The sequence below is a fragment of the Chelmon rostratus genome, chromosome 8 (genome assembly GCF_017976325.1).
Source record: "Chelmon rostratus isolate fCheRos1 chromosome 8, fCheRos1.pri, whole genome shotgun sequence".
Lineage (NCBI taxonomy): Eukaryota > Metazoa > Chordata > Actinopteri > Chaetodontiformes > Chaetodontidae > Chelmon > Chelmon rostratus.
The window spans coordinates 5,637,001-5,664,334 of NC_055665.1; the positions used below are offsets into that span (position 1 = coordinate 5,637,001).

At 40.9% G+C, this 27,334-nt stretch overlaps 1 protein-coding gene across 2 annotated transcripts; it reads left to right on the top strand.

The window, feature by feature from the left end:
• Positions 1–1,343: 1,343 nt before the first annotated feature.
• On the top strand, positions 1,344–26,758 carry paqr6 (progestin and adipoQ receptor family member VI). 2 transcript variants are annotated; one of them, XM_041942690.1, is made up of 8 exons: positions 1,344–1,469; positions 12,223–12,494; positions 16,051–16,178; positions 16,852–17,057; positions 18,919–19,045; positions 21,001–21,097; positions 21,614–21,758; positions 23,318–26,758. In XM_041942690.1, the coding sequence occupies exons 2-8, from the start codon at positions 12,444–12,446 to the stop codon at positions 23,581–23,583; spliced, it is 1,020 nt and encodes a 339-aa protein (XP_041798624.1). In that variant the 5' UTR covers positions 1,344–1,469; positions 12,223–12,443; the 3' UTR covers positions 23,584–26,758. The 2 variants fall into 2 exon arrangements, with proteins under 2 accessions (XP_041798624.1, XP_041798623.1); XM_041942689.1 differs by lacking the exon at positions 1,344–1,469 and adding an exon at positions 4,895–5,021.
• Positions 26,759–27,334: the final 576 nt, after the last annotated feature.

The window sequence follows — 27,334 nt, forward strand, 5'->3', positions numbered from 1 at the left end:
GTATTGGCAATTTTGAGAATGGATTAAAGGAGCATTTCTGGACTTTTTGGATCAGATTTCATTGTCTAACTGGCTCCTTAAACAACACATCCTCGCCATGATGGCCGTTCTGAATCCTATAGTGGTTTTATGTCATGCCATTGCATTATGGGAAATGTAGGATCGAGCCATTTTGGAACAGTCAGGTTACCTTGACCTCAGCTGCGTCATGTTTTTGTGTCTCTCACAGGTCTCCCAACTTTGTTGCTTGAATGATTTGTCAGTACTTGCTTACAAGGCAAGAAGGACATGGATGTGCAGTTTAAAGAGAGAATGTTTCAATTAAAAATTAACAGAACAGTAAAATACTGGAGTATCCCTTTAGTCATGGACGTCATTTATCAAGCAAAGCATGCTAGTTTCAGCTTCCCAAATCTGTAGATTTCATTATTTTCCGGCAGGAATAATTGCAGGTGCAGCCTTCATACTGAACTGGAATGTAAGATCTTTACAGTAAACCTGAGGGATCTGAACCCTCTCAGCTCCTCGTGTGAAGTCTTTGCTTGGAGCCTCTGCCTCTTCTTTCTAACTAGGTCTCCCTGTGCCATTCTTTGTCTCCCCCCCTTCCATCTCTTGTGTTCCACTCTGTCCCGGGCCCCATGCCCACCACTGACTGGTCACACAGAATAACCAATCCCCTGGCAGCAGGGTCAGTGCCACCCCAACAGAACACCACTGGCGCTGGTGCTGGCCCATTTTTTTTTTTCTTTTTTTTTGCTGGGTAAGGGGGTTGTGAAACCTCACTGACCCAAGGCAATCCTCTTTCTGTGAGCCCATGAAGCCGTGGGGCTGCAGGGACTTCAGAGTGGACGTATTGGGCTGCTAGGACAGGATGAGAGGTTTAAACATACAAAAACCCCATTAGGTAGATTTCTATCATTAAGTGAGTGTAAGATTGAAGCAGCTGTGATCTGTCTGAGAAATGTCCATGCAGGGGTCTGTGCTTGCAGTGGGGAAGTGCCTCGCCTGCCTGGAGTTTATGCGTAAGTAGCAGTTTTTTGTCTTTTGGACACCTTATTCATCTTTTTTGCGTAAAACTTGATAGGAACAGAAATGCATATGTTTCCGAATCAATGCCATCAACGTTTGCTGTTATGTTAATGATGCTGGGGCTCTCATCCTGTCTGCCTCGTCTCCTGATCGTGAAAAACGAGGCTTTTTTTCTTTGTCACATCCAATGGAAGCGAGCCTCTGCCCGGAGAAGGGTGGGATTTCGACATTAGGGGATGCAGAATAGTGTTTTTATTCGGTTCCTGCAGGAATGTGCAGAGGGAGAGACGAGGGCGCAATACGGACGATCCCGACTGGGGAATAATTATGGATTTATAAGTTTTCTACTCCCATAAAAGCATTACTTCACTTATTTTTCCCTCTCTGGAACCCACTCATCTGAGCCTACGATGATCCCATCGGACACGTCGAGCTGAAAGGTCAGACCAGGTTTCTGTGCGTCCTGCTGGAACCTGCGTTAGTCCGGCTGCATCATTTCTGCGCAGTTCTGAAAACTTTCTGTGAACTCACTCCTCTTCCTCTGGAGGTTTTCACTCTGAAGTCACTCCCATTTAGGGGAACTGAGCCGCTCTTTGCCAAATAGTACTTCCGAAACATTACTGCCATGTTTTCTTTCTGCAGAATAATAAACACACTGATGTAACAGGGTGTTGAACCGCCCATGTGCTGTGGCGCAGTTTAAGTGCGCATGCATCCTTAAGCTTTGTTTAAGCGTGGCCATTTCTGCGTGCGTACTAATTAATGATAATACGACATTTTTACATGGACAGATGTTTTTATTTCTTTCTTTTTCAAAATTTCCTTGTACTTACGTGCAATTTGAGATACTCGAGTAGTTCCATTTTCTAGTGAGAACTATTCACTAGTCACTATTCTGGTTTCTGGTTACTTTGGGTGTTAATTTCTCTCACAGAACACAGGATCTGATTATTTAACCCTTATTCCTCCTATAACTTGCAAATCTTTTCTGACATGTAAAAACATGAAAACAGTACAAACACAATGCATTCAATGTTTGTCCTCATCAGCTTCATTGATTTTTGTAGATATCGGCTTATTCTGAATCTGATACAGCAACAGGTTTCAAACAAGTTGGGACAGGAGCAACAAAAGACTGGCAAAGTTGTTGAACACTCCAAAAACACCTGTTTATATCATTCCACAGGTAAACAGGTTGATTGGCAACAGGTGATAGTATGATTTGGTATGAAAGGGGCATCATGGAAAGGCTCAGTTGTTCACAAGCAAGGACTTTGTGAAATTTGTGGGTGTTAATGCATCAATAGTTATAATCCAGTGGTATAATTTCTAATGAGTACTCCAACATCTACAAACGTCATCTTCAACCACTGGTGATTGCTGATTTTCATAAGTTTTCTCCATATTAATTTTATTATTGGCTTCATCTAGCCATAAATCAATTTATCCTCTTTGCTTTGCAACAATAAAGAAAACACAGTTAACTCCCTTGCAATAAAACAATATATACAAGACTATCAGATAAAACTAAGTAAGCATAAGTAAAATTGTTAACAAATTACTTAAAAGGCTGGTTTTGCGTTGCTTATTTCCTTGGACAAGTTATTCCAGAGTCTTGGAGCTCCAACAGAAAATTCTCTGCCATGCTAAATCTAAATCTTGATCGCAGAACGATAAGATGACAAACATGCACAGCAGACATGCAGAGAACGCACGTCAAGGCTCCTTCTGGCTCCAAACTTATCAGCCTTGTAATCACAACGGCAGCAGCAGGGAGCCGGTGCAGAGATACCACGATCTGTGAAATATGGCACTGCTTCTCCTTTCTAGTACAGCAACTGATTTTTGTACATCTAAACATTAGAGAAGTTTTTGCTAATGTCACAAAAAAGGAAATTTTGCCACGAGTACTTTGTTATTGGATGCTACAACCTACTGTTTTAAGATTTCAGAGTGATGTGCAACGCTAATGGATTTGATCTGGAGGCTATTCAGGTGTGTCATTTGTTTGGGACACATTTTTGACACAGAATATGATGTAGTGTCATTATTTACTACTCTGACTTGTGACACATACAATCAATTACTTATTTAGCCAAGAGTATTAACTCATAGGCCAATAACCGCATGGCGAGGTGTAGCACTGACCTCTGCCATACTAAGTCCAGTTTTGAGCCAAGGCTTTTATGGAGTGTGTGAAGCTAAATGATCTTTTGTGTTCCTCAAGTGTTTAATGTCACACTGTTCTGGGTTTAGATGAACTCAAACAAGACAAATACAACCTTTATCAGAAATATGATGGGATAGAAAGCTGTGTTGATACAAACTGGATGTTTGCCATGTGTAGGATAAAACAGGATGTCCTCCCTGGTCAGAGTTTGGACAAAGGAGTATCCCCACAGGTTCACATGAAGGCTCTCACTCATCGACGTCATGTGATATAATAGGAGTAAGTCACCAGCAACTGGACTTCATGTAACCTTGAGGACATTTAGTCATCCAAGACGTTTAATCAGTTTTGCTGAGTGATGTTGAGTAACTTCCTGTATTTAACCATCACATGTGACTGACATCAAGTGCTTGGTCACCGAGGTCATTACCGTCTGACTATTTGCAATATATTTTTAGCCGAACTAGTGTTGTGGCTATAGGGATAGCAATGGCGGTCTGTTGGTCAGTCCACCACTTTGGTCCAGAATGAAACATCTCAACAGTTATTTGATGGATTGCGATGATTACTTATTTACATAAATTCATGTTCCCAGAGGATATCCATATGACTTTGGTGGTCCCTTTACTTTTCCTCCACAGCCACCATGAGGTTTGATAATTGTGTCTTTCACTGAAATATCTCATTAGCACCATCATTACCAAACTTGATGACCAAGTTTGGTAATGATGGTAAAGTACTGCTATTCTATCGTTAAGTACTGTACTGCATTTTGGATCGGGTCTGATTATCCATGTTGAGTTCAGGAAGGTTTTACACTACTGGCCATAAGCTGTTGAAAGTTACTCAAGTGCAAGTTTGAAGTACTTGAGCATTTCCATTTAATACTTTATATTTTTACAGCATTACATTTCAGAGGGAAATATTCTACATTTTACTCACTACCTTTATTTTAAAGCATTTGTTACTTGTAAGATTCAAATTATGAATACAAAATATTCTAAAAAATAAAGTCAGATGTATTATTATTTATGAAACTACCTAGCAGTATATAAAGTACTCCAAATCTGCCCCAGCTGGAACATTTAAGGGATATACCAACATTAAGCATCCATAATCACAATACAATCATGTAATATTTATTATGAAATGGGCATTGACCGTAAGGGTACTTTTACATTTGGTACTTTATGCATATTTTAATGTAAATACTTTTGTTTGTGACAGAGTATTGCTACACTATGGTATTGCTAGTTTTAAAAAGATCTAAGTACCTCTTCCACCATTGTTGACCATCCCTACAGCCATGCTAACGTGGCTAAAAACAAGCTAGCAAGCGTGTTACTAGCCTGTGAAAAACCTAAATCAAGGCAGCCTAAGAGTATCAATAAATACCTTAAAACGTACAAAAGCGGTGGATTAGCACGAATATCTATCACCTGTCTGTGTAACAAACCAGTGAGAATGATGTTAAGCCCAACATCAAAATTTGCCGTGTTTAAAGCTTCGGTTTTGCTCGGTTTCGTCGCGTTAATGGTCCCCATCTACCCAGTCATGTCACCAGTAGCGCGCGCGCACGGCAGTTGGACACACATGGCTCGTGTTGTTGTTGCTCCGGTGATCCACGTGAGCACCGAGCGACGCTTCTCACTGGCTCGCGCGGGACAAGAGAAAAAGAGGCTGCGGGCTCGACACAATCACAAAAGGAAGACACGGCAAAGAAAAGGCACCCAGCCCAGCCTGACACACAATAAAGCGTCCAACGTCTTCACGGAGACAGCCCGGGACGAAACCGTCAACCTCCGCATGCCCGAGGGTCGCGGTAAGCCGAGAAGATGAAAGTATTTCTCTGACAAATTGGACGAAATGATGTTTTCCCTCCTTGTACATCGCGAAGTTTTCTGCTTTGACTCATGTAGTGGAAGCTGTTGTTTGTCTCTTCACTGTCTTCAGTTGCCGTTTAAACTTTTTTATGTTTTAAGCTAGGAAGCAGGAATTCCTTTAACACCAGTTAAAGGGATTCCTGGGAAGTCGTGCTTAATGAGTACGGAGGAAAGGGAGAGCAAATGTAAAACACATGGGCTTGAAGGTTGAGACAATCCGAGTCGTTGTGAGAATTAGCTGCATGTGACTGGCGTGTTTTCCGACATGGTTTCTCTGTCCAGGCGAAATAACTGTCAGGGTTTAGCTGTTTTTTTTCCCCAACTTGGAGATGTTTTGGATTTTTCCATGTTGTAAGCAGCTCCCACATGGACTCGCTTTCCCAGCGTGCAGCTCGCACGGTGCATGTGTTTTTTGATTTGACACATTGTCTGTCACCTTCCATAAAGTTTTTTTTTTTATAAAAAAAAAAGGATTATCTACATCTCATTGCAGAGCTGTGACACCTGGTCGAATAATTGATTAATTGATTGACAGGAAATTAACAGGCAATTATCTAAATCAATTAATTGCGAATTTTATAGGGTTTTGAAGTGTTGGTCATTTGAAGACATCACTGTGGACTTTGGGAAACTAGGACATTATTCACAGTTTTCTGGCGTTTCATAAATTAACTGTTTAGTTGAGAAAATAATTGCAGATTAATTGATATTCATTAGTTGCAGCCCTAACTCAATTTGACGCCAAGCTTGTTGAATTTTGTCATCTTTCACTGCAGCTGATGAAAAAAAAAAAAGTACTGAGTTTACTGTGGGAGACGCAAAACAGGAAATTCTTGCATATGAACATGGATAAACAAAGTTGATAGTCAGGTGCACAGTAGGTAAAGTGGGAGGAGGGGGTTAGGTTAGAGTGCACATGCCACAACACAACTTACCAAGTGTGTTAAGTCTTTTGTCTTAAATTTACCGTGTACTCCATTTGAAAAGAGCTGAAACTGTTTTCTTTTTGAGTCACATGCAAACGAAAGGAACATGATGACTGCCAGTGTTAAAGGTTTTATCTTCGAGGAACAGATCCAGGTTTTTAGACGAAAGTACTTGATTGAGTAATATAGGACTGGGACTAATGAACTAAACTGTTTGGCCCATAAAATGTTGGAAAATGGTGAAAAATGTGTATGGCTGTTTCCCGTCCCCAAATGTCTTGTTTTGTAAACAACCAAAAGATATTCAGTTTACTGTCATAGAGGATTTTTAAAAAATGAGAAAAAATTCACATTGAACAAGCTGATAGGAGAATTTTGACTTTTTTTTCCTGAACAAATAGTTGCTGATTAATTTGATAGTTGACAACTACAATAAAACATTACGATACTCTCATAGAAATGAACTGGTTTTATGTTGTGGGGGAGGGGCCTGATACCTCGTTGTTCCTGCACTTATCCATTGTGATCTGTAAGACCACATGGGGGCTGTGTTACATAACGCCGAGCTGCCCTTTTACTGTGAAATGTAGACACTTACCAGGAAGGGGGCTGACCAAGGAGGAACACCTTTTTGAAAAACATTCCAGTGTGACTTCAGACTTGAAGCAAAAAACAGGGAAGTTGTAACACACACGTCTCATGACAAGGTTTAGCGTATTTTCCTGCGTGCAGGGTTAAACCAAGAAGTGTCAAACATGCAAGTAACCTCGAGCTCTTGGTGAGAGGGAAGTGGTTAATTTGTGCTATTGGAGGAGATATGAAAGATGCAAGGATTATTTTCTTATGAGTGATTAATCATTGTCATTGATTGGAATCAAGCCGCAGATCCTGTAGAACTGAAATGATTGGTTTCAGCATCTTAAATACGAATGGTTTTTTTCTTTTTTTTTCAAGTTATCTATGAAAGTAAACTGAATACCTTTGGGTTTTGGAGAAAACAGGCATTTTTCACTATTTTCTAACATGTTTCATGGCCCAAACCAATTAAATGATTAACTGAGGCGTCATTGGAAGATTAATTAATAAATCTTCCAATGACGCCTCAGTTAATCAATTAATGAAACCTATACTGAACCTATAATGAAATTAATCATTAGTTGCATCCTGAAATACTCCCATTTGACAAGCTAGAACCAGATATTTTGGAATTGTTTGCTTGCTAAATGTTTTTATACCAGAACTTTTGGCGATAAATATTATGTAAGTGTTTAATTTTTAATGCCAGTATAGGCAAAACACGTATGCTCTGTTAACAACTGAAGACGTCTCATGCGCTGAGTGATAATTTTAATAAGTTTCCTAACTTGAAAATCCGGCTTTCATGATTGCATTGCTCCTAGTCCTCTCTTCACCAGTGTGGAAGGTAAATGGGTGGATGTCACATGTTTGGGCATGTTTTCTGGATCATTGCTGGAAGGTAATTTGGGAAAAATACGGAATACAGCTGTATGTGTGCATGTATATATACATATATGTGTATATATAGACTAAATAATCACAACGCAACACATAATTGCTCTTGGATCACAAAAATGTGATTGTGAAAGCACAAAATTTTTCCTGTAAGAGATTGTTTATTAACTGTCAGAAAACTCACCACTCAATAACTTAAGTGTGTGTTGTTTGTGGGCTGCACTGAACATGTTTCAGCAGCACTGTGGAATGTTCTATAGTATGTGCTGCGGCGTGAACCGCCGCTGTTGTACATGCAGTCCCGGACCCGTGTGTCATCTGTGTGGGCAACATGCTTTCCGCATAGTCTTCTTATTGTCAGCCTCTGGCCAATAAAGACGTCCATTGAGAAAAGTCACGTGACAGCATCACGAGCGTTTGGGAAAGAATTTCAGATGTCAAGAGAAGAACAAAAAAAGGAAGGAAGCAGTGTTTGGGTCGGTTCAGAATTGCTTCAGGACTTTCAGGTAGCAACAACCCTCTGGAGGTGAAAGGGCCATACAGATGTTTTCATGGTTGCTGTTAATCTCATGAGCAGTCAGAGAAAATATCTTGTATGTCATTAGATATATTTCCTTCCCATATTTTCTTAGTAAACCACATATAAGCGCCAGTCTGCACACACACAGAAAAAGAAACAGGCCTCTTGTTGTTGTTATGTTTCAGTATTAAATAAGTATTACAGGGAAACTCCACTGATTTGCAGGTGTTAGGGAGCACTACTGCATATATGAATAAAGTGTTTTTTTGTTTGTGTTTTGCTCCAGAGTGAGCTGCGCGAAGTGTGGTAAACTTGACTCAGATGATGTCACTTGAGTCATTGTAGTGTAAATAAATCTGCAGGTGTGGAGTTGGAGAGAAGTGAGCTTACCAAACCTCTTTAGCCTGCTCCTCACCTCTGCTTGAGGCTACATTAGCCACTACTAGTACAAAACACCCGAATCTCAGACTGAACTGTCAGCGGTCGAGTTGAATTGTGGGTAAAGTAGGCTAAAGGTTTTCGTTTTTGTTTAACTGTCCACTGTTAGTTAACAGTTACGTGACGTCAGTCCAAATGAGCGTGTGTTTCACTAGCTAGGCGGCTAGATATGCAACAAATTAAAGGAGAAACCTTAATGAAGTGTTCATAAGGTGTTGATCCACCACAGGCCTCCAGAAAAGCTTCACTTCACCTTGGCATAGGTTACGTCTCCTAAACTCTACTAAAGGGATGAACGCCATTCTTTCACAAGATGTTTCCTCATTATTTGGTGGCAGAGGTGTTCAATTAGGCTGATATTTGGTGGCAGTGAACACCAAAGCATAAGATTTACATCTGTTTATACTCGTGGAACTATTCAGTGACCCCTCCTGCTCTGCATGGAAGCTTCTATTTTGTTGTTTCTCATTTATTTAAGCATTTCCTTTAATTTGTCATCCGTCTCTAGAATTGAACACATCAGACAGTCATTGACTGCAAAAGACTTGCAGCAAAATATTAGCTGTGATGACTATTTAAAAAAAAAAAAAATCTCTATAAACTTGTCTAAAATCTCGTGTCCCTGAAGACCCAAATTTCCCCTGCTGGGGATTAATAATAATAATAATAATCTTATTTTACGACTGTGGGACTATGTACAAAAACTGGTCAAGCTCCTACACTAACATTTAAACAGCTGAACTAAACTGAAACTAAGGCTGAGAGTCGACGCCTAAAACTCATTGTCATTGTTTCCTTTAAAATCCAATAAATTAGAGCCGACACACAAAAAAAGGTGTCACATTTTCAGTCCTTTCTGACTGCACCGTTTTCACTTTTTCTGCATCAGAACTTCGTTATCCAAAAACTGCTTGGTAAAGCCATGGCTTATAAGTTCTATAGTTAGCAATGTCAATGTCTGGTGTCCAAACAGAACTTAAATCATCCTTAATGAAAACTCACTGTGGTCTGACTGTTTTTAAAAGGAGTGCTTTGTAAAGATGCTTCCGCAAGCTGAACAGCTAAAGCAAACAGCTGTTAAATCATCTCTGCAAACAATACTACCTCGAACAAGGCACTGTTTGTTTCACGATTTTCTCAGAAGTGCTGGAGAAGAGGCCAGATATTTTTCTCAAGATCTCCAGGAAACCATATTCAACTCCTAATGGTGTATGTTATCTTTTGTGGGAGGATGCATGCTAGTTTTAATAAACCCCTTACACAAAAAGCCTTTGTCCAAGCCAAGTTTTAGAGAGGCTCTACAGAGGGAAAGCAAATTTTCAACATTAGGTTCTTAACCTCGTCTTATAGATCTGTGTTTTATACCGTGTGAATACTTCCTCCTGCTCTCAGGAGAGAAAGTTGAGCACTCTGACTCAGTTCTTCCATCAAGTGAGCTGGATGACCTCAGATAGGAGGACAGGGTGAGGAGGGATATGTTTTTGACCTATGCATGCTTGTATGATGCTTCACATCAACACTCTAACATCTTGGGTTTTATAAATCCCTGAGAACTGATTTTAAAAAGTCAAAGGGGAGAGAGTTGAGTCTTAATGCAAGTCAAGTTGTCAGACCAGAGTGTTTTTCCACTCATTTTTTTCAGGTTTAAAACAGCTATCAGTTATCAGTTGTTCAGTTCAAAGGATCAGCATGCTGCACTGAAGCTGAGGCTCTGGTCATGACCTCGAAACTCTGACGAAGTGCCGTTTCTGTGCTCTGTCTTGAAGTTGAGCAGACTTCCACTGTGCTCTTCTGTGCATGTATGTTTGTACATGTTTTTCGAAGGGGAGTTGGGGCTGTGTTCAGATGTAGAGCATTTACAACTTCGTCACATGATTTTTTTTCAATAACAGCATGTCAGGACACACTGACATACTTCGTGGGTCATCAATCTCTGATGAGATACAGTGCACGAGTGTCTCCTGGTATCATTGCAGACGACAGACCATGTCGTCCAGAGTATTTTTCTGGGTCATGTCTGGAAACATTGAGTCAACTGTCCGCAATTCACTGTAACATAACATTCTTGAGTTGTTTGGGTCCTTGACGGCTATATTTGGTGTCATAAAGCCTCCCCTTATGCTCCATCTCGCATAGCCAGTTATGATCTAATTTATGTAGATTTTGTATGAATAGACGCTACCATTCAAATCCGTCGCAGTCTCCAAACAACACAAAACTGGCTATTCAAATCATTGGCAGCACATGATGCTAATGATCTGAATTCAAATGAGCATTTTTTCACACTGCAGTGAACTCAGTGGCTTTTCGTCGCTATTGTCCCCGACACAAGCTCTGTGTTTGTGTGTGTGTGCGTGCACGCTCTGGTGTTCTCCAGCCGTGATGAATGCAGGATTTGTACCACTGTGCATGCATGTTAGAGTAGCTGTGCATGTTCTGTGTGTGTGAGTAGCCTCATTTCCATCCAGTGCAGCATGTAACAGTCATCCTTTGGCCCTGTACTCTCGAGGCTTGAGCCTCAACAAAGCTCACTTTGTCACAGTTAGCAGGCCAGGGCCTGCAGCTGTGTTGTAGTGAGCAGCAGTCCCCTCTTGTCGCTCCCACACTGCTAACGAGGTGCGAGCGAGCCCCTCGAGGTGTGAGCTGTAGTGACAGGAGAGACGCCAGGGGACGTTTTAAGCAGGTCTGCAGAAAAATGTGTTTCAAACTGTGATGAGACACAGGGTCAATAACACTGCAGGACATCAAGTCTGATTACAGCTCTGGCTTTAAATTTTAAAAATGCTTTGGTAATTTTGTTGAGAGTGACTGTCCGAAATGTATATTATATGTCTTGTGGAGCTTGATCTCAGTAGATTTTCGATATGGAAGGAATGGCGAAGTCGCATAGACTCAACAAATTATTTGTTTTTACTTTTTGTTTATTCAAAAGGTATTTAAAATGATTTTTTAAAAATCATTGTTTAGCATTTTCCAGCCAGATTTGGTCAGCACAGCCTCTCTGTAAAGTTAAAAACATGCTGTGGTGTTAGCTGATGACGTGCTCGGCCTGTTGACAGAGAAGGACTGCTCTGTGTAATAATGGCTCTCACGAACATGTCGTTATTACATGCACACGTTCAGTGAAATGTGACAATGCCAGGCATTCTTCAAATCGATGTCTGGGTATTTTTCAAGAGCAGCCACAATAAGAGATTGTTCTCAGTGTCTGCTCCAGGCAACAAAGACATCACACTTGAGGACTCTGTCATAAAAACTTTAAAGCTGATGTTTGTCCTGTGAACGTTAGTGCAAAGATGAAGCCAAAGCCGGATCTAATGTCAACCCTGTCATCTGTGTCAGTGTATATGTATACAGCATGTAAAATCAGTAGATGCATCCATACACACTTGAAAGCCTTTTACTTTTACAGGATTTTGTAGGATTTTGAATGCAGGACTGAAACTGTGGAGTAAATGATAATACTTTTTACCACTTTTTACTACTGCCACAGTCTTAAGGGAGAGGGTTTCAAATTTTAAGAGCTGGAACCGTTAAAAGAAGTCCTCCTTTTAGGTTGAAGCCTGGAGGGGGAAACTGCGAACAAACCCCGTTAGAAAACCTGAGAGACCAGCTGGTGACGCAGGGCTGCTGTAACGATCGCTAACGTGGGCAGGTGCCTCGCCATGCAAGCTCAAGAAGTGTTAGCAGGAATGAATTGTATTCTGAATCTGAAGGCGAGCTAGTGTAGAAAAAAGTCTGTTGGTGTCTCATTGTGTTTGTTCGTTGTGTGTGTCCCTGCAGTGTTTCCAGTGTGGCGGGGGATCGGGGCCAGTAGTGGCGTCGGAGGCGGGTGGAGCCAGGGCTGGGGACGCTGCTTGCGATGGGAGCCAGCCAGTCCAGGACAAAGGGCCCGGATCCCGGTATTTGACTACCCGGTCTGGTTAGTCCTCTGTCGTGGAGGACGAGCCAGGCTCATTGAGGTTTGTCAGAAAGGGAGGGGTGTCATCAGACTGCCCACAGACATGCTCAGCATCAAGCTTCCCCAGCTCTTTGACATCCACCAGGTCCCCAAGGTAAGAAAGGAGGAGACCTTCTCTACAAGGTTACAGCATATTTAATAGGTGTGTTTGTTTTATCCTGCTGTAGATATGAGGTGGTTCTCACCTGTTATCACCTGGGGCGGGTCAAGTACTGGACTGTGTGGCATTGGCTCGCACGACATGTTGCATAGAACTGCATTACGTTTTTCAGCAGAAATTTGAATTAAGGACTGAATAGCGAGGGTAAATAGAGTGAAAGTTATAGACAGGGACAATTAGATGATTTCACTGACAAATTCGTCCCTATTAAGTCAGTAAGTAGCCTATTATTGAGGTTTATCATGGGTGTATTTAAATCTGCATTAATTAATAATTTACCTTATAAATTTGATGCTTATTTACACTTCCATGAGACATAGAGCAACATTAGCATTTATTTGGAGATGTGTTTATGGCCACCTAACGAATGCAAGTCCAATATTCACTTTCCACTGATCCCTATTTTGATCCCAACCAACTCCTGAGGGAAATATCAGGCTCTCTAGCTGCTAAATGCTCCACTGTGTTCACAGACTGTTCACTAACCGTCTGCTGCTGTCCCGTGCTGGACAGGTAGCAGTGCAGTGGATTTATCACAGCTTTTTGGCTGCAAACACCTGCTGGAAACAAAGTTGATGAGAGTGAACCAAAAATGGCCTGTAAGTCCAAAACAATGAGCTGAAAGATGCTAGGAATGGCTAAGTAGACGTTCCTTCCATTGTTGATGTAAAAATTATGATTAGATTACTCTTTAATCAAAGAGAGTCTGCAGGGGCACTGAATGAGTGTAGGCAGTTTGTGTATTGCCGTGCAAAACCAGCAACTTTTGCATACGGCTCACTGGAGAAGCCGCACAGCTCCACTAAAGTTACTCCTCTTGCATTACATTGTCTATTTCCTGTCATTGTTTATGTAATGCATATTTCACAGTTTTGGAATTCCTCACAAGGCCCTCGCCAGCAATCTCACAGGTTTGTCTGTCAGGACATATGTAGGCACGAGGAATGACTGAACAACATCTAAACATGCACACGTGCACAGTTTACGAATCAGACTAGACTCAGATGAAAAAGAACAAACAATAGAGGCGTTATAAGAGATGTTTTGATCTTTTTGATTTGTTTTGAGACTTTTTTGGGCTTTTTTTTAATTTAAATGAGCTGTGGAAACTAGTCTGAATCTGAATGTTGCTCTTGCAGATGAGTTTAAGAGAAACTTTCTCTCTGCTAAGTCACGATTTAAAAGCACAGTCCAGTAATGATATATTACCATGATTATAACCTCATTGTGTAATAAAATTACCATTCTGAAAAATGTTTCAGAGGTGTGCCAGCTGTGCCGACAGCATTTTCTTTTACCATCGATGCTGTAATTAACATTGTTCTCAGAGGGCACAGCGAACACAGCTGTCATTTGCAGTTTGATTTTGATTGGATGAAGAGAGGGAGAATAATGGAAACAGGACCAACAAACCAGGCTCCTTTCCTGTCCCACTGTAGCTCCACCCATGACTCACTATACTAACATCAGCTAGTGAACTCAGTGAAGAGCAACTAGTTTGTTGTTGGTGAGTTGTAATGTGAAGTTGGAGAGAGAGCGTGCTTTTTACGTGATATACAGAGATAAAACTGGCTGCCTCAAGATTGGACACATCACCTTCCTTCTCATGTGTCAGCTTCAGCTCTTCCTGGTGTATTTGTTAGTAGTACTGCAGAGGAGGTGTGCAGAAGGGCAGGTGGTGTTAGTGGCCTCAAAGGATCTGTATAACTGTGCCATGCTCCATTACTTTCATGTGTGCTTTTCAGCCTTTTTAAAATGATTTCACAAAGTGTTGAACCTCGCTCCATCCTCACTTGTGAACGACTTAGCCTTTCCATGATCCATTCATACCCAATCATGATCACCTGTTACCAATCAACTTGTTTACCTGTGGAATGTCCAAACAGGTGTTTTTGCAGCGTTCCACAACTTTCCCAGTCTTTTGTTGCTCCTGTCCCAACTTGTTTAAAACATGTTGCTGCATCAAATTCAGAATAAGAATATAATTTATTTACAATTTATAAGTTTTACACAACATCCCAACTTCTCTTGAATCAGGCTTGTATAGTCTACCTCTGCATCCTCATCATACTTAAAGTGCCTCCTAGTGTGTACACCCTGTAAACAAACCAAAATGTGTATATATGCACAACATATGAGATTTACCATTCACACCTCAGCAGGAAAGATGTGGTAGCTGTTGGCCGGAGAGCCCGTCCTTCAACAGGAGGCAGAGCCCTGCAGTTGGAGCGTCTGTGTTGGCCGGCGTCCACCGTGCAGTAGCGACCTTATCGTGTGTGATAAGCAGTCATTGTTGAATTAGTTTTACATCAGAGTCTCCAGTCAGTTTCAGTGTCAACTGCTGAATTATGTGACCTTGGTTTTGTGTTGGTAGAGTTTAAATATTTGAGTTTCTATAAATAAATTTTTTGGGCCTGTTTATGATCTTGGTCTTCGTCTGTTGATTCCAAGTAAACCGTCGTTGCTGTGTGAAGCACATTAGCTCTCATGCACTAGAGGGACTTTTACCTGGAGAGACATACACCATCAGGCACTAACAGCAAATGTGAAAGGGTATTTAAAGTCAGTATTGGATGAACAACACGTTTGATTCATCAGTCCGTGATAAAGTAGGAACAACTAAGTTATTTTAGAGAGATACTTAAAGCGCCATTCCTGTGGAAACGTTATGCTTAACGAATGTTGTCTGTTGAAGCAGATCTCATCTTAATTGACAGGAACACATTCATGTTTAAAACACGAAGCTTTGAAAGTTAATTGGACTGTTATTTGACTCAAAAGCTGCAAGGCGTAGCTTCAGTTGCTGAGTTCTCCACTACAGCCTCAAGCCTCTTCAGCTTGGGGAAATGTTTATATTGTTTTCGTCTTTGTTTATCTTCACATCTTCTTTCTTAGAACATTCCGTTAGAGCCAGAAGGTCTAACTCAAAAACTTGGACCAAGGTTTTCAGCACTTCCTCAAAATACATATTGGCATGCAACTCTTATTAAGGTAGACTGAAAACTATGGAAGCAGTTGATTCCAGTCCAGGTGGTGGGACCCTTTCAAGGGGTGACAAAATAAATCTTAGGGGTTAGGAGACTATTTATATACAGGATAAAATTTCTGCTTCACAGATGTGTTGCTTTTTACATTTTCTCTATGATTTTTTTCTTGCAAAATATTGCCCTCTTACAATTATTCAAATGAAAGAATAAATGGTGGAACTTTGCAAAACTCAGACATGCATTCACTTTAAGGGATGTGCTAGTAACAGCTCGGAACCACTGCACAGAAAGCTTGTTTTAGACAGGAACCATCTCCAGTAATAGTGAGAGGTTGTAAATCCCAAAGGTGCAGTCAGCTCTCATCACTGTCTGCAGGCTGCAGGGATGCTGCCCTCTGACCTTCCTTTATACAGGAGCAGGTGGACAGTGCACTTGACCCTGTAGGGAGCAGCAGATTTTCGTACAGTGTAATTGCTCACCTGGAATGTCTGGTTGGTCCTCAGGTGTTCAGGGAGGACAGCATCATCTCTGGATACCGCCACCCGCGCAGCTCGGCGCTGGACTGCGTCCTCAGCAGCTTCCAGATGAACAACGAGACGGTAAACATCTGGACCCACTTCCTGCCAACATGGTGCGTGCAACAGCTTTTTAAAAAATGATTCACGTTCATATAATATGTCTGTGTTGTTTGGTGCGATTGCTTTGTTGCACCAAAACATCCAAGAAGAGACAGTGACGACAAGATTGACACTCACTGCTGTGTGCGACCTGGTTCCAAATGATTAATTTTCAATTATTTTAAAAATCTATAATTACATACAAATGTAAAATATTAACATAAGTAAATTTTCCCAAGCAAAACATATGGAAGGATTTTTTTTTTTATCAAAGACGAGGTTGTGACTGAGACCCGGGTTTAGTCGTTTTCTATACACTAAAGCTAGCGGTAAATTGAACACACACGTTGACTTTCCAGCTGTACAAACATTGGTAAGGATCAGTAGAAGTATGTGGATCTTTGTTTAATATCTGAGATGTAATCCCTTAAATTCTTCACAGTTCTGGAGAGAAAATAAACAGGTGGATAAAACATATTAAGATTTTTAGGAAAGTGGGGAAATGTTACCCCAAAAAATACGATTAGCCTGAATCAAAATAAACACGAGACTGAGACAAGTCCAGGATGTCAGGGAAGTCCAAGTACAACAACCTTGAAAACTGTGGGACAGTAGGAAGTCAGAGCGAAACATTTCTGAGCTGAGTCGATTATAACTGGTGGATTAAGGCAAAATGGTGATTTGCAGGTACTTCCTGTGGCGTTTCTGCGTCCTCTGCTCCACCCTGAACTTCCTGACCGACAGCTACACCTGGCCCCTGCTAGTGTACATGCTGCTCATCTGCATTTACCCCTTCACCTCGAGCTGTGCACACACCTTCAGCACCATGTCCCCAGAGTCCCGCCACATCTGCTACTTCTTTGACTACGGAGCGCTAAGCCTCTACAGCCTGGGTGAGACCTCAGACACGATGGTGGAATCCTACAAACACAAAGTTTGGTGCAGATGTTTTGGTTTTCTGCAGAACACAGCGAGGTGCACGAGTGATCGTCTGCACTCTCGTTCAAGTGCAGCTCAATTGTTGTTGAGTTGCAATTGAGCAAGGCGCTTAATACAAGAAGTGCTACCTGGTGCACATATGAAGTTATGAGTGTTTATTTAGAATATCACTGAAAAAAATGAGTCAGAAGTACAAAATCAGAGTTTATTTATACACAGATTCTTATTTTCTTATTTATTTTGGAAGAGGTTGCTGCATAATTAGCATCTAATTTGCATTTTCACCCCATGGTTCTCTTTGCTTACCATTATATAGAGATTTTTTAAGATTTCCAGGAATGCTGACATGACGAGTTTTAGCTAACGGAAGAGATCTGTTGTTTACCTGGCAAGTGACAAGGCACAACGCTCTAAGCATCGTTGCATCGTGAATGTAATCAGGGTGTGTCTGATTTCCATATCATCATGTCTCTGCTTTTGCTCCTTCCTAAGAAATAATTTGTGTAATGGTTTATCTGCACCCCAGATCAGATGTATTTGTCCTCGTGACCATTTATCTTACGAACAACATTTCCCTGCCAGCGTCTATCAGCGTTTACAGAGGAGTTTCAACAGAGAATGAAGTGATACCAAATGTGTCTCATAAGAATTCAGAGCTTGTTGCAGAAGTCGTCATTTTAAAACGTTTACCTGCAGCATTTGGTGAGACTCTGTCTGCATATTTGCAGGCGAGTACAGACCTGCAGATTATTTACTTTGTCTGCCTTTGACCTTAAGAAACGCAAAGAGACGTATATTTTAATGACCATATGTATTGTCAGTGTAAATGTTCGCAGTTGCATGGTTGTGTGTGCATTTCTGATAATACGCTAGTGTAGTTGTCTTTACGGGTGTGTTTATGAACTCTGCACCATATATAAGATTCCGCCTGCACACCCAGCACTCAAACATTTACAAACATTAACTGAGGGCCTCTTCAGTTCCCATCACAAATGGTGTGGCCCCTGGCAGACTGATCCTCAATCTGCCACAAAGCTTCTTAGTGCCAAGATTTGCCCAGTTTAAAATGTGCAAAAGTCCGTTTCAGGGATAAGAGCTGCAGGAGGGATTTCTCACTGCAGGACAAAACATTGTAAGACAAACTTTACAGTCAGAGGCTGAGCTTTGATATGGGGATTCCATTGAAAACACACAGAACTGATTTTCTCTAGGGGAGGTGACATCTGCACTGTGGTTCTTTTGATATCAGGTTGTTCCAGTACACTTAAAAGCTTTCAGCTGTGCACATACTTGTTTGGACTAAAAATAGTCTCAGACAGTCTCTGTATTAAATGGTTTTAAACGTAAAGAAAAGGAAAAGCCACGGTGTGCAGGATTTGAAACGATCCCACTTTAGCGACCCCCAGTGGTTGTATCAGGAAATGCAGTGTAACTGACAGACTGCACCACTTTTCATGTGTCACCTGCGAGTTTAAGCTTGACTTTGAGAAAGTGCAAACTTAAAAATTTAGATGTGGTACGATGTTTTTTTTTACCCTCCATTTCACTTCTCTCTTCAGTGAATGTTTGGTCTGTGTTGGTTTGTGTGACATAATTGTGTTGCCGTTCTTGGAGGGACTCTTAAAAAACAGATTAGGATCGACGAGGAGACGAACCTGGTTTTATTACTCTTACATACATACACTCAATTATAAATGAATGTAGAGTAAACAGTCCTGTGCAGGACATAAAAGACAGTAAAAGTAAAACCTCTCCTGGAATTGCATTTAAACTTCAGGTCAAATCCATTTTTAAATGTCCTGTGTTTGTGTTCAGGTTGTGCCATAAGCTACGGATACTATGTCATACCAGACAGCTGGGTGAACAGCTGGATCCATCAACATTTTGTCCCCATTGCCATCGGAAACACACTGTTCTGCACCAGTCTGTCCTGCTATTCCAGGTAAGAGGCTGCGGTGTACATCTCCTCTGCATGCAAAGTTATTCTTTTAGTATTTAAGTGTTGAATTTGCTTGCAAATGTTCTGAGCAGGTGAAAGTGAATCCCTTTAACATTCAGCCCACAGGTCAGGAAAATGACTTTTACTTTTGAATGCAGGTAACGTCTCTGCAGTGCAACACGTGCAACATTTGAGTTATGTAAAAGTGACTGGAAAGTACAAGCTTTTAATGATTCCCTCAGACTTGTGTTCTTGCCAGGATGGAAACGCCTCTATTTTTGCCGTCATGTGACATTAAAACCCAGACAAATGAAAGGCTTTTAGGCTCAGCGGCTCTTAAAGACACGGTGACCCACTGCAACTGTTCCCTGAGTGTGTTGCTGACTTGAAGTGAAGCCATTATCGACTGATCTGCAATAAACTCAAATGCTTTGTCCTTGTCCTTATCAATGTTTATTTAAGTAGTAAGAGTAAGTAAGTAAAAACATTTTTTTAAGTGCAAAACTAACTTGGTGTAGGAAGTAGAGCTCATCTGATACAGATTTTTGAGGCAGATATTTATATTAATTATTTGGACAAATACACAGACTGAGATGAACAAGCTGTAAAATGTAATGTAATGATGACACTGAATCTAACTTCAACCTTAACCTCAAAACTCATTTGTTTTTACTTATCAGCTGACATATACACCTCCATCACTATATAAAAGATAGCATAAAACTTAACAAAACAGACAAAAAAGGTATACAGAATAAAAATAGAAAATCAGCTATGTACATTATATACAAGAGTATGAGAATACTGCTCAGTATTATTGTTATACTATTGCACAGTTGAAGAAAATATACAAAAAAAAAATATGTAATATTGCACAATATGTTAAGGATGTGAGCGCATGTGGGCATGAATAATAATTAGTGCAAACCAGTAGATTTGTGGAGTTGCAATGGGAAACAACATCAGCACAGTCTTATGTTAAATTAAGTGTTAATGCTGGAGTTGAATAATCTGACAGCTGTTGAAATGAAGGACCTGCAGTACCATATGTGCAATAAACTAATATGAGTCCAAGAGCTCAAAGCAGCTCTAGTAAGACAAGAAAGTAAAGTTAGTGGTTACTAATGATAGCTTTATGCTGGACACCTCCACAGTCAGTTAGTAAAACACCTTATCTCATTTTATTCCTTTATCATTGGTTGAAAGGCTGTAAGGTGCTAACGCTGCGTCCACCCTAGTCTGGTACTCCGTTTAATTTAAGATTGAAGTGCTTCAGGGCCGGTGTCCATATAGCACGTTTTTGTCCAATGAGGACAGAGCGTTTGCTGCAGCTTGGGGCCGCCTAAAGAAAAAGCTCTTCACCCAGCATCTTTTATTCAGAGCATTTTTCTACGACTGCGGCGATCTCTTCTAGCGTGGCGCCTCTTGGTAACCCTGGTAACCAAGAAAATGGAGGAGAATCTTGTTCTGGTCGTGTCTGTCTACCCTGAGCTTTAAGATGGGTCCTAACAGAGACAGAAGAGCCGGTTTGTGGGAGCAGACCGTCTGGACTCTGAACGTTGCTTGTAGGTGTTGTGCTTTTATCGCCCTCTGTGCTGTTAGCTTGTTGCTAGCTGTGTAGTCGACCTTCTGTTAATGTAATGAAACAAAACCCGCATGCAGCATTTTTTTTCTCCCACGCCGCACCAGCGCTTCATCCCAGGCCAGCGCTTTTCTGCCAGAAAAAACACTATACGGACACAAGCCCGAACTGAGCTTCTAATATTGTATCATCGCCATTTTACAGCGAGGTTTTGGTCTGTGGGTGGGTGGCGGAGGGGTCACCATGAGTTAGTTATTAATTTTGGATGTTTTTGTTTCTGTATATGTATGTTTCCTTTTTGCTGTGTGAATATAGTGAATAAAAACAATCGATTAAAGGAAAAGTCAGTGATTTATTGCTCTGTTTGTCTCCGCAGGTTCCTGGAGCTGCAGTTCCCACAGAGAAGTAAAGCTCTGAGGACGGGAGCGTTTGTCGTTCCATTTATATTTGACACTATCCCTCTGTTTTACCGGGTGAGTGTCAGCGCTCAGGCCTGCTTTGATATTACACATATCAAAACTCTGGATTTACTGTCTGCACACATGCATTATTCTCTGGAACTTGCAGCCTTTGCTTCCACTGTGAACTACTGTCTTTTGCAAAAGCCACAGCATTGTTATGATTATGTAAGTGCTCAGAGCTGATTAGTGCCAGGCTTTAATACTCTGAGCAGGACTTTGGCTCACTAACCCACAAACTGATTTCCTTTCTTAATCTAATACAAAAGTATCGCTGCCATCAATTAATTCCCCTAATCACTGTGACTATTACGCAAGTCATTTGAGGGTTTTTTTTGTCCCTAAATAGGCCAAATATGCTGTTAGCACTGCTGTGTTGGTAGCTAATGTGCATTAGGTAGTGAAGTCCTCACCAGTATTTTATTTTCTCTGTTGCTTTTGATGCACTTTGAGATAAATCAGCTGGTTTTTAGTGTTTTCTGAATATATTTGCTTTTAATATGTGGCTGTTTTTTTTTCTCTGCTTTGTAGATACTTATCTGCTGCGGGGGAAGCTGCAGCCCGAGCGACGCCGTGTCCAGTCACTGTTACCACCTCCTCTTTGCCTTCCTCACCTGTTTCCTGTTTACCGCCCACCTCCCGGAGAGGTTGGCCCCAGGGCGCTTCGACTACTTCGGTATGTTCTTCTTGGACGCTGATGGAGGTTGTGTCTGGCTTTGCATTGACTTCAAATCTTGATGCCAGTAAAGAAAATAAAAGCAATCTGTCACACTCTCCCTTCAGTGAGGAAACACACTTTATCCCCCAGTTGCTCCAGTGGCTACAGACATTTTCACTGTGCAGCTTCCAGGTGTGATGAAACTTTATGAATTAGAAGTTTGGTAAAGGAAAATGCTGGCAGCGTACAAATGATATTCTGAGCATGTGCTGTTAAAAATGAGCCTTCAGCAGTAAAGGTAACGAGGTTTTAGCCTCCACATGGGGCTGAAACTTTTAGATTTGCTGTCTTTTGTCTTCGCCTGCTCTTGAATGTTTTCCCTGCTGACTACAGGACAATTGACACAACACAATAGCTCTGTATCAGGCTTTTGATATGATAGCATGTGAGCTTACACAAACTTTGCTGCCTGTTTGTTTGCTCAGTTGTTGACCCTGGTATGGTTTCAAACGTGTTTTTGTTTAAAAATATCTGGTTCACGTTCTTCTCAGTGCAAAGGAAGAGCTGCTGGGTTTGTTAGTCATCGTGCAGAAGAAGAGACAGAGGAGATGCTTTGATAATGAAGTTTAAAACATTGTCGTAGTTCAAACGCAACAAAGTTTAACCAAATGCGGCATTTCATTATTCTTAACTAACACAGTCTGAATAAACAGGTGAAGGTTTTGGAACATGTGTCTACCAACACATTTAGCTGTTTGTGAGCCTCAATAGCAAGTTCAAAACACTAAATTTGATTAGTAAAACCTTACATTAACAAAAAAATAAATTATTGATCATGAAAAAAAATATGAATGGTTTAATCTGTGATCTGACTGTTCTGTGTCAAGCTGGAACCTCGGGGGCTGAAAAATGAAGCCAATGCAGCTGTGCCAAAAACTGCAGTTCCTCAAATGGCCACACGAGGCCTTCACAAGCGAGTCAATCTCCATAGACCTCCCTATTAAAATGCCCAACTTTACAGCAGAAACAAACATGTTTACAGCCTGGAACAAAAAACAGTTTTGGTCTCTTTAGTTAATTTATCCAATCATGACAACTGTACAAAGGAATTCTTATATAACTCGTTTAAATTATATTAAAGCTTAAAGTTATGCATAATTCTGGGCTTGAGTGACAGCTAGCTGTGAAGTTTGAGCAAGCAGGCTTCATTCGCCCCCCTCAACTCCATCCATTTGGCCATTTTTGGATTAGCAGGGAGTTTGGTGGAGTCAGGCGACAGCTGGAGAATATGTCCATGTTTCGCAGTCTGGTGCAAACAGTCTAAAACCCAAATAGATGAAATTATAAGTGACTAAGAAAAGCACGAAATCCTCACATTTGAGAAACTGGAAAAAGGTTGGAGTTTAAATATTTGCTTGACATTTAAAAAACTTGACTTGCAGCTCCAGTTGAGACAAAAAGTAGACGGTGGAAGCCATCTTTAAATGGCTTAAGTTGACAAAAAGTTCAGCCATGCACAGTTTCTGAATATGAAGATTTTAGCCTCTTTGTTTCACCCCCTGAATCTTGTCTCACAGGCCACAGCCACCAGCTCTTCCACATCAGCGCCGTGGTGGGGACCCACTTCCAGATGGAGGGCGTGATCGCAGACATGACGTCGCGGAGGGCGGCGCTCGTGGCCCACGCGGCGATGCCCTCCTTCCTGGGGACCATCGGGGTGCTGGTCTTCAGCCTCGTCCTCAACCTGGGCATCATCGGCATTTTCAGCGCCCCGCTGCTGTGGAAACGCTGCCACAGCTCCACCCAGCCGCACGCTCCGCCCTGCGAGCGCAAGGAGCAGTGAGGGCGCATTTCCCAGCGACAGCCCCCGAATGGCTGCGTCACTTTCCAAAGGAAAGGTTTGGACCGTCTGCCTCAGCAGCGCAGGTCCCAGTAGTGTTTGTTTAACACCAACAGTTTTATCACTCAGTCAGGCTATGATGCATCATCTCCAGGTGTAAAACGCCGTCTTACACCTGGAGTTTGTTCATGTGTTTACTCAGACGCTGAGGACCCAGTCCATTTACTGAAGCCTTTTCCGTTGTCTGCTTAATTTATTTTGGAGGCTCCTCGGTGTGCATTTAAAAGGCTCTGGGTTGAAGGAAGCATGCTGTTGTAACACAACAAGTGCCTTATCGTAGACCCACACTTCATTCACAGTGTTTACAGTAGTTCAAATCTCGAACTGGAACATTTGACGTGGCAGTTTGCAGGGATTATATCTCTAATTACAGATGCTTCTTGTCGTTCAAGACCAGAATCTCCGTCATTAAACGTTCTTTGTAACTGGACTACTCGGTTAGGGAGGTTGTTGTATGTATAAAGCCGTCTTCAGCCTAAACAACCCTCATTCAACTCTACGCTCATAATGTAATGCAGATTGCATTGCCAGCTCTTCTATATCCACCTATTGATCCCACTCTGCACAGACTGGAATTGATTTGAAGACCAGTGTGGTTCTTTTTCTGATTGCCTCCCTTGTTATGAACCCCACAATCTGCCTTAGCAGAGCAAAAAAAAAAAAAAATGTTCCAGTGCAGCAGCAGTGATTAAAAGACAGGCACCATTTTTATATCAGTAAGTTTCCATGGCAACGATATAGTGGCCTCATGCCCCCTGAAGGTCTTCAACAATTTCTATGTTCCGAGCAAATGGCACCGTTTTCTCTCGCTCTTCCATCACGTATCATAAGATCTATTCTGAGCACTTATCATGTACGATCGCTCAAAAAAATGACATATAATAATAATAATAATCTGGGGTTGTAATTCGGCCTTTTAAGCATTTGCATATTTCCGGTCCTGTCCAGCACTTGCGGTTTAAAACATGAGTGGAATTAAGAGAGACGCAGATGTTTAATAAGTATGTTTAATCGTAGTTCGGGCTCGTATTAACATTCTGCTGCACGTGCAGTATAACAGAGCGTCACACTCCTTATATACTGTGCTTATCATGTCCCATGAAGCTGTTGTATAAATTTACCACTAAAATAATAACTGTCTTATATATTTATAGAGTTTTATTGTATTTATTGCTTGTATAAGGTGCATGAGCAGGGATGGAGATGAGCTTCTTTTCCTTTGGAGGGGATCTACAGTTTGTTCCTAATAACTGATTGGAGACGACCCTCTCACGTCATTGGTGACTGTTATTGAGCTTTGCTTTCTTAAAACGAGTGAAAAGGGTGCGGAGATATTATTTCCACAAGTTTTCCGACACTAGTCAACTTGTTTCAGGTGTTTTTCTCAGAATACCTGACTGTATCAGAGCTGAAATGATTGGGTTATTGATCGAGCAGTCGATTGACGGAACTGTTTTTAATCATTGGAGTCAAAAAGAGATGCATGTTTTTCTGTTGATTTATATAAATGTAAACTGAATGTCTTTAAGTTTTGGCCTGTTTTTTAGACAAAAATCTGGGAAATTGTGCTGTCTACTTTTTCCAAGTGTTAAAACCTTATAGACAAAACAGCTGATTGAGGGGGAAAAAATGATCAGATTAGTTCAGATTGCAGCAAAATTCTGAAAAACGGTTTCAAATTATCTATATTTTGCTCTATTTTTTCACTTGTTTTAAGAGAATAAAACTTTAAAGATGTAATGAAGGACAGAAAAGACTTGATAAGGTGCATAAACGATACGATTCATTCATAAACTGTCACAGCAGCCGTAGCAGTGCTTCATTAACAGCCTGCCGTTCAGAGGCCGGCAAACAGGTTGTTGATACGTTAGCAAACATCTGTGTCGTAGCATTAACACGCTGAAGCTGCAGATGTCAGCAGCGCTCGTTTTACAAACACGTGGAAGGCTCATCTGTATAAAAACAAGTTTCTGAGCATTTAAGGCACAAATTTACACTGACACAAGTCACAGGAAACAGGCGGCTAACACACACACTCACACCCTTTTAGCTGTGCTGGTGGAGAGGTTAAGAAGAGGGGAAGTGTATGTGATATTATGGGCTCGAGGTGTGTGACAGGTCCATGTTGGATGCTGCAGGAGAGACGACAGACGCAGAGCGAATGTGTAGAATCACAGAGAGCACACACACACGCACACACACTTTTATGTTAGAGAGTTGTTTAAGATGTTTTCAAGGTTAGCGTGCAGAGTATAAAAGTCACATTGCTGCTAACGCTGCAGACAAAACGGAGCAGTGTTTTCCCTCGATGTTTCTGTTTTATCTCCTCGCTGCCGAGCGGTGATCGATTTTATTTTCTCTACAGTCATCATCTTACAGCGTTCTGTGGTTTGACCCTGTTGATTCTTGGAATTGCATCATTACTGGCTTCTGATGTGGTTCTTTGCTATCGACCCAAACCGGTTTGGAACTCATTTGTTTCTGAGCTGCTGTTGTTTTATTTGTTCGGGGTTTTTTTTCTTGCCATCTCATTCACTCTCAGCTGTTCGGAGATGCTGAGCGTCGAGGCTTCTGCATCAGATAGATCGATGCTGATGCTGCCGCCTCTCTGAATTGCATTTTTTTTTTTTTTTTTTTTTACACATTTATTTTGACCAAATCATCAATTCCAAGCACAGAAATTCTCCAGACCAGATCACTGTTTCTTCAAAAGCTATTTGTCGTGTAAACCCTGTTGGTTTACTCCTCAGTGGACAAGCTGATGCAGGTTGTAATTATCAGGAAAACTGGGCACTTTTCTTGTTTCTTTTTTAAAAAACATTGTATGAAGGATGTTTGATAACGTGAAAAAGAGCAAAGACGAGTGTGGGATGAACCATTTGATACGAGGAGGATTTTCTGTCAAAAAAAAAGTGAAAACAGGGTTTGAAAGAATTACTGGTGCCTTCTTTTAAATGTTTTGTACAACTTTTGATATAATTCTCCAGTTGTTCCAACAAACTACTCTTAAAATGTATAAATTCTTTGCTGTGTATAATTTGTAATTTGCTACTTTGTCCTACTAGACTTGTATAATAAATTAAGCCTTTTATAAATGGAATAACTGTCGCTGGATGTCATTTTACTGTTGGACCATGTGATCTTATGGTTATAGTGAGCCTGACGTAGGTTAGTAGTTTTATTAGTATATTAGTGTGTGAACACAGTGTATATGTACCCTGTAATTTTATGTTGGGCTGAAACTGATTATTATTTTCATTATCAAATAATAGATAGTTTTGTCTGTTGAAAAGCCAGAAATGTGTGTGCCAAAGTGATTCTTCCAAAACTCAAAGAAATTTTTACTCTTACTATCATGTATAACAAAGAAAAGCATCAAATACTAACTAAACAATTTTTCCGATAAGAAGTTTTTGATATTATTATCAAAATTGTGGATCATTTTGTTGACTCATCATTGCAGCTGTTATTTATTTGCGTGCATTTAACATGAAGATATGCAGTTAAAACCAAAGAAAGTTAAAATACAAAGACAATATTGCCTATAAGATAGAATAATGACATTTTTTTGACATTTTTAACCAAAAATATCTCGTTTTTTTTGGCAGTGAATTGCAGATCCTCAGTTTCAACAGCAGTCTGAGCCTGAACAGTGCGTGCGAGTGACCAGCAGGGGGCAGAACAGAACAGAACA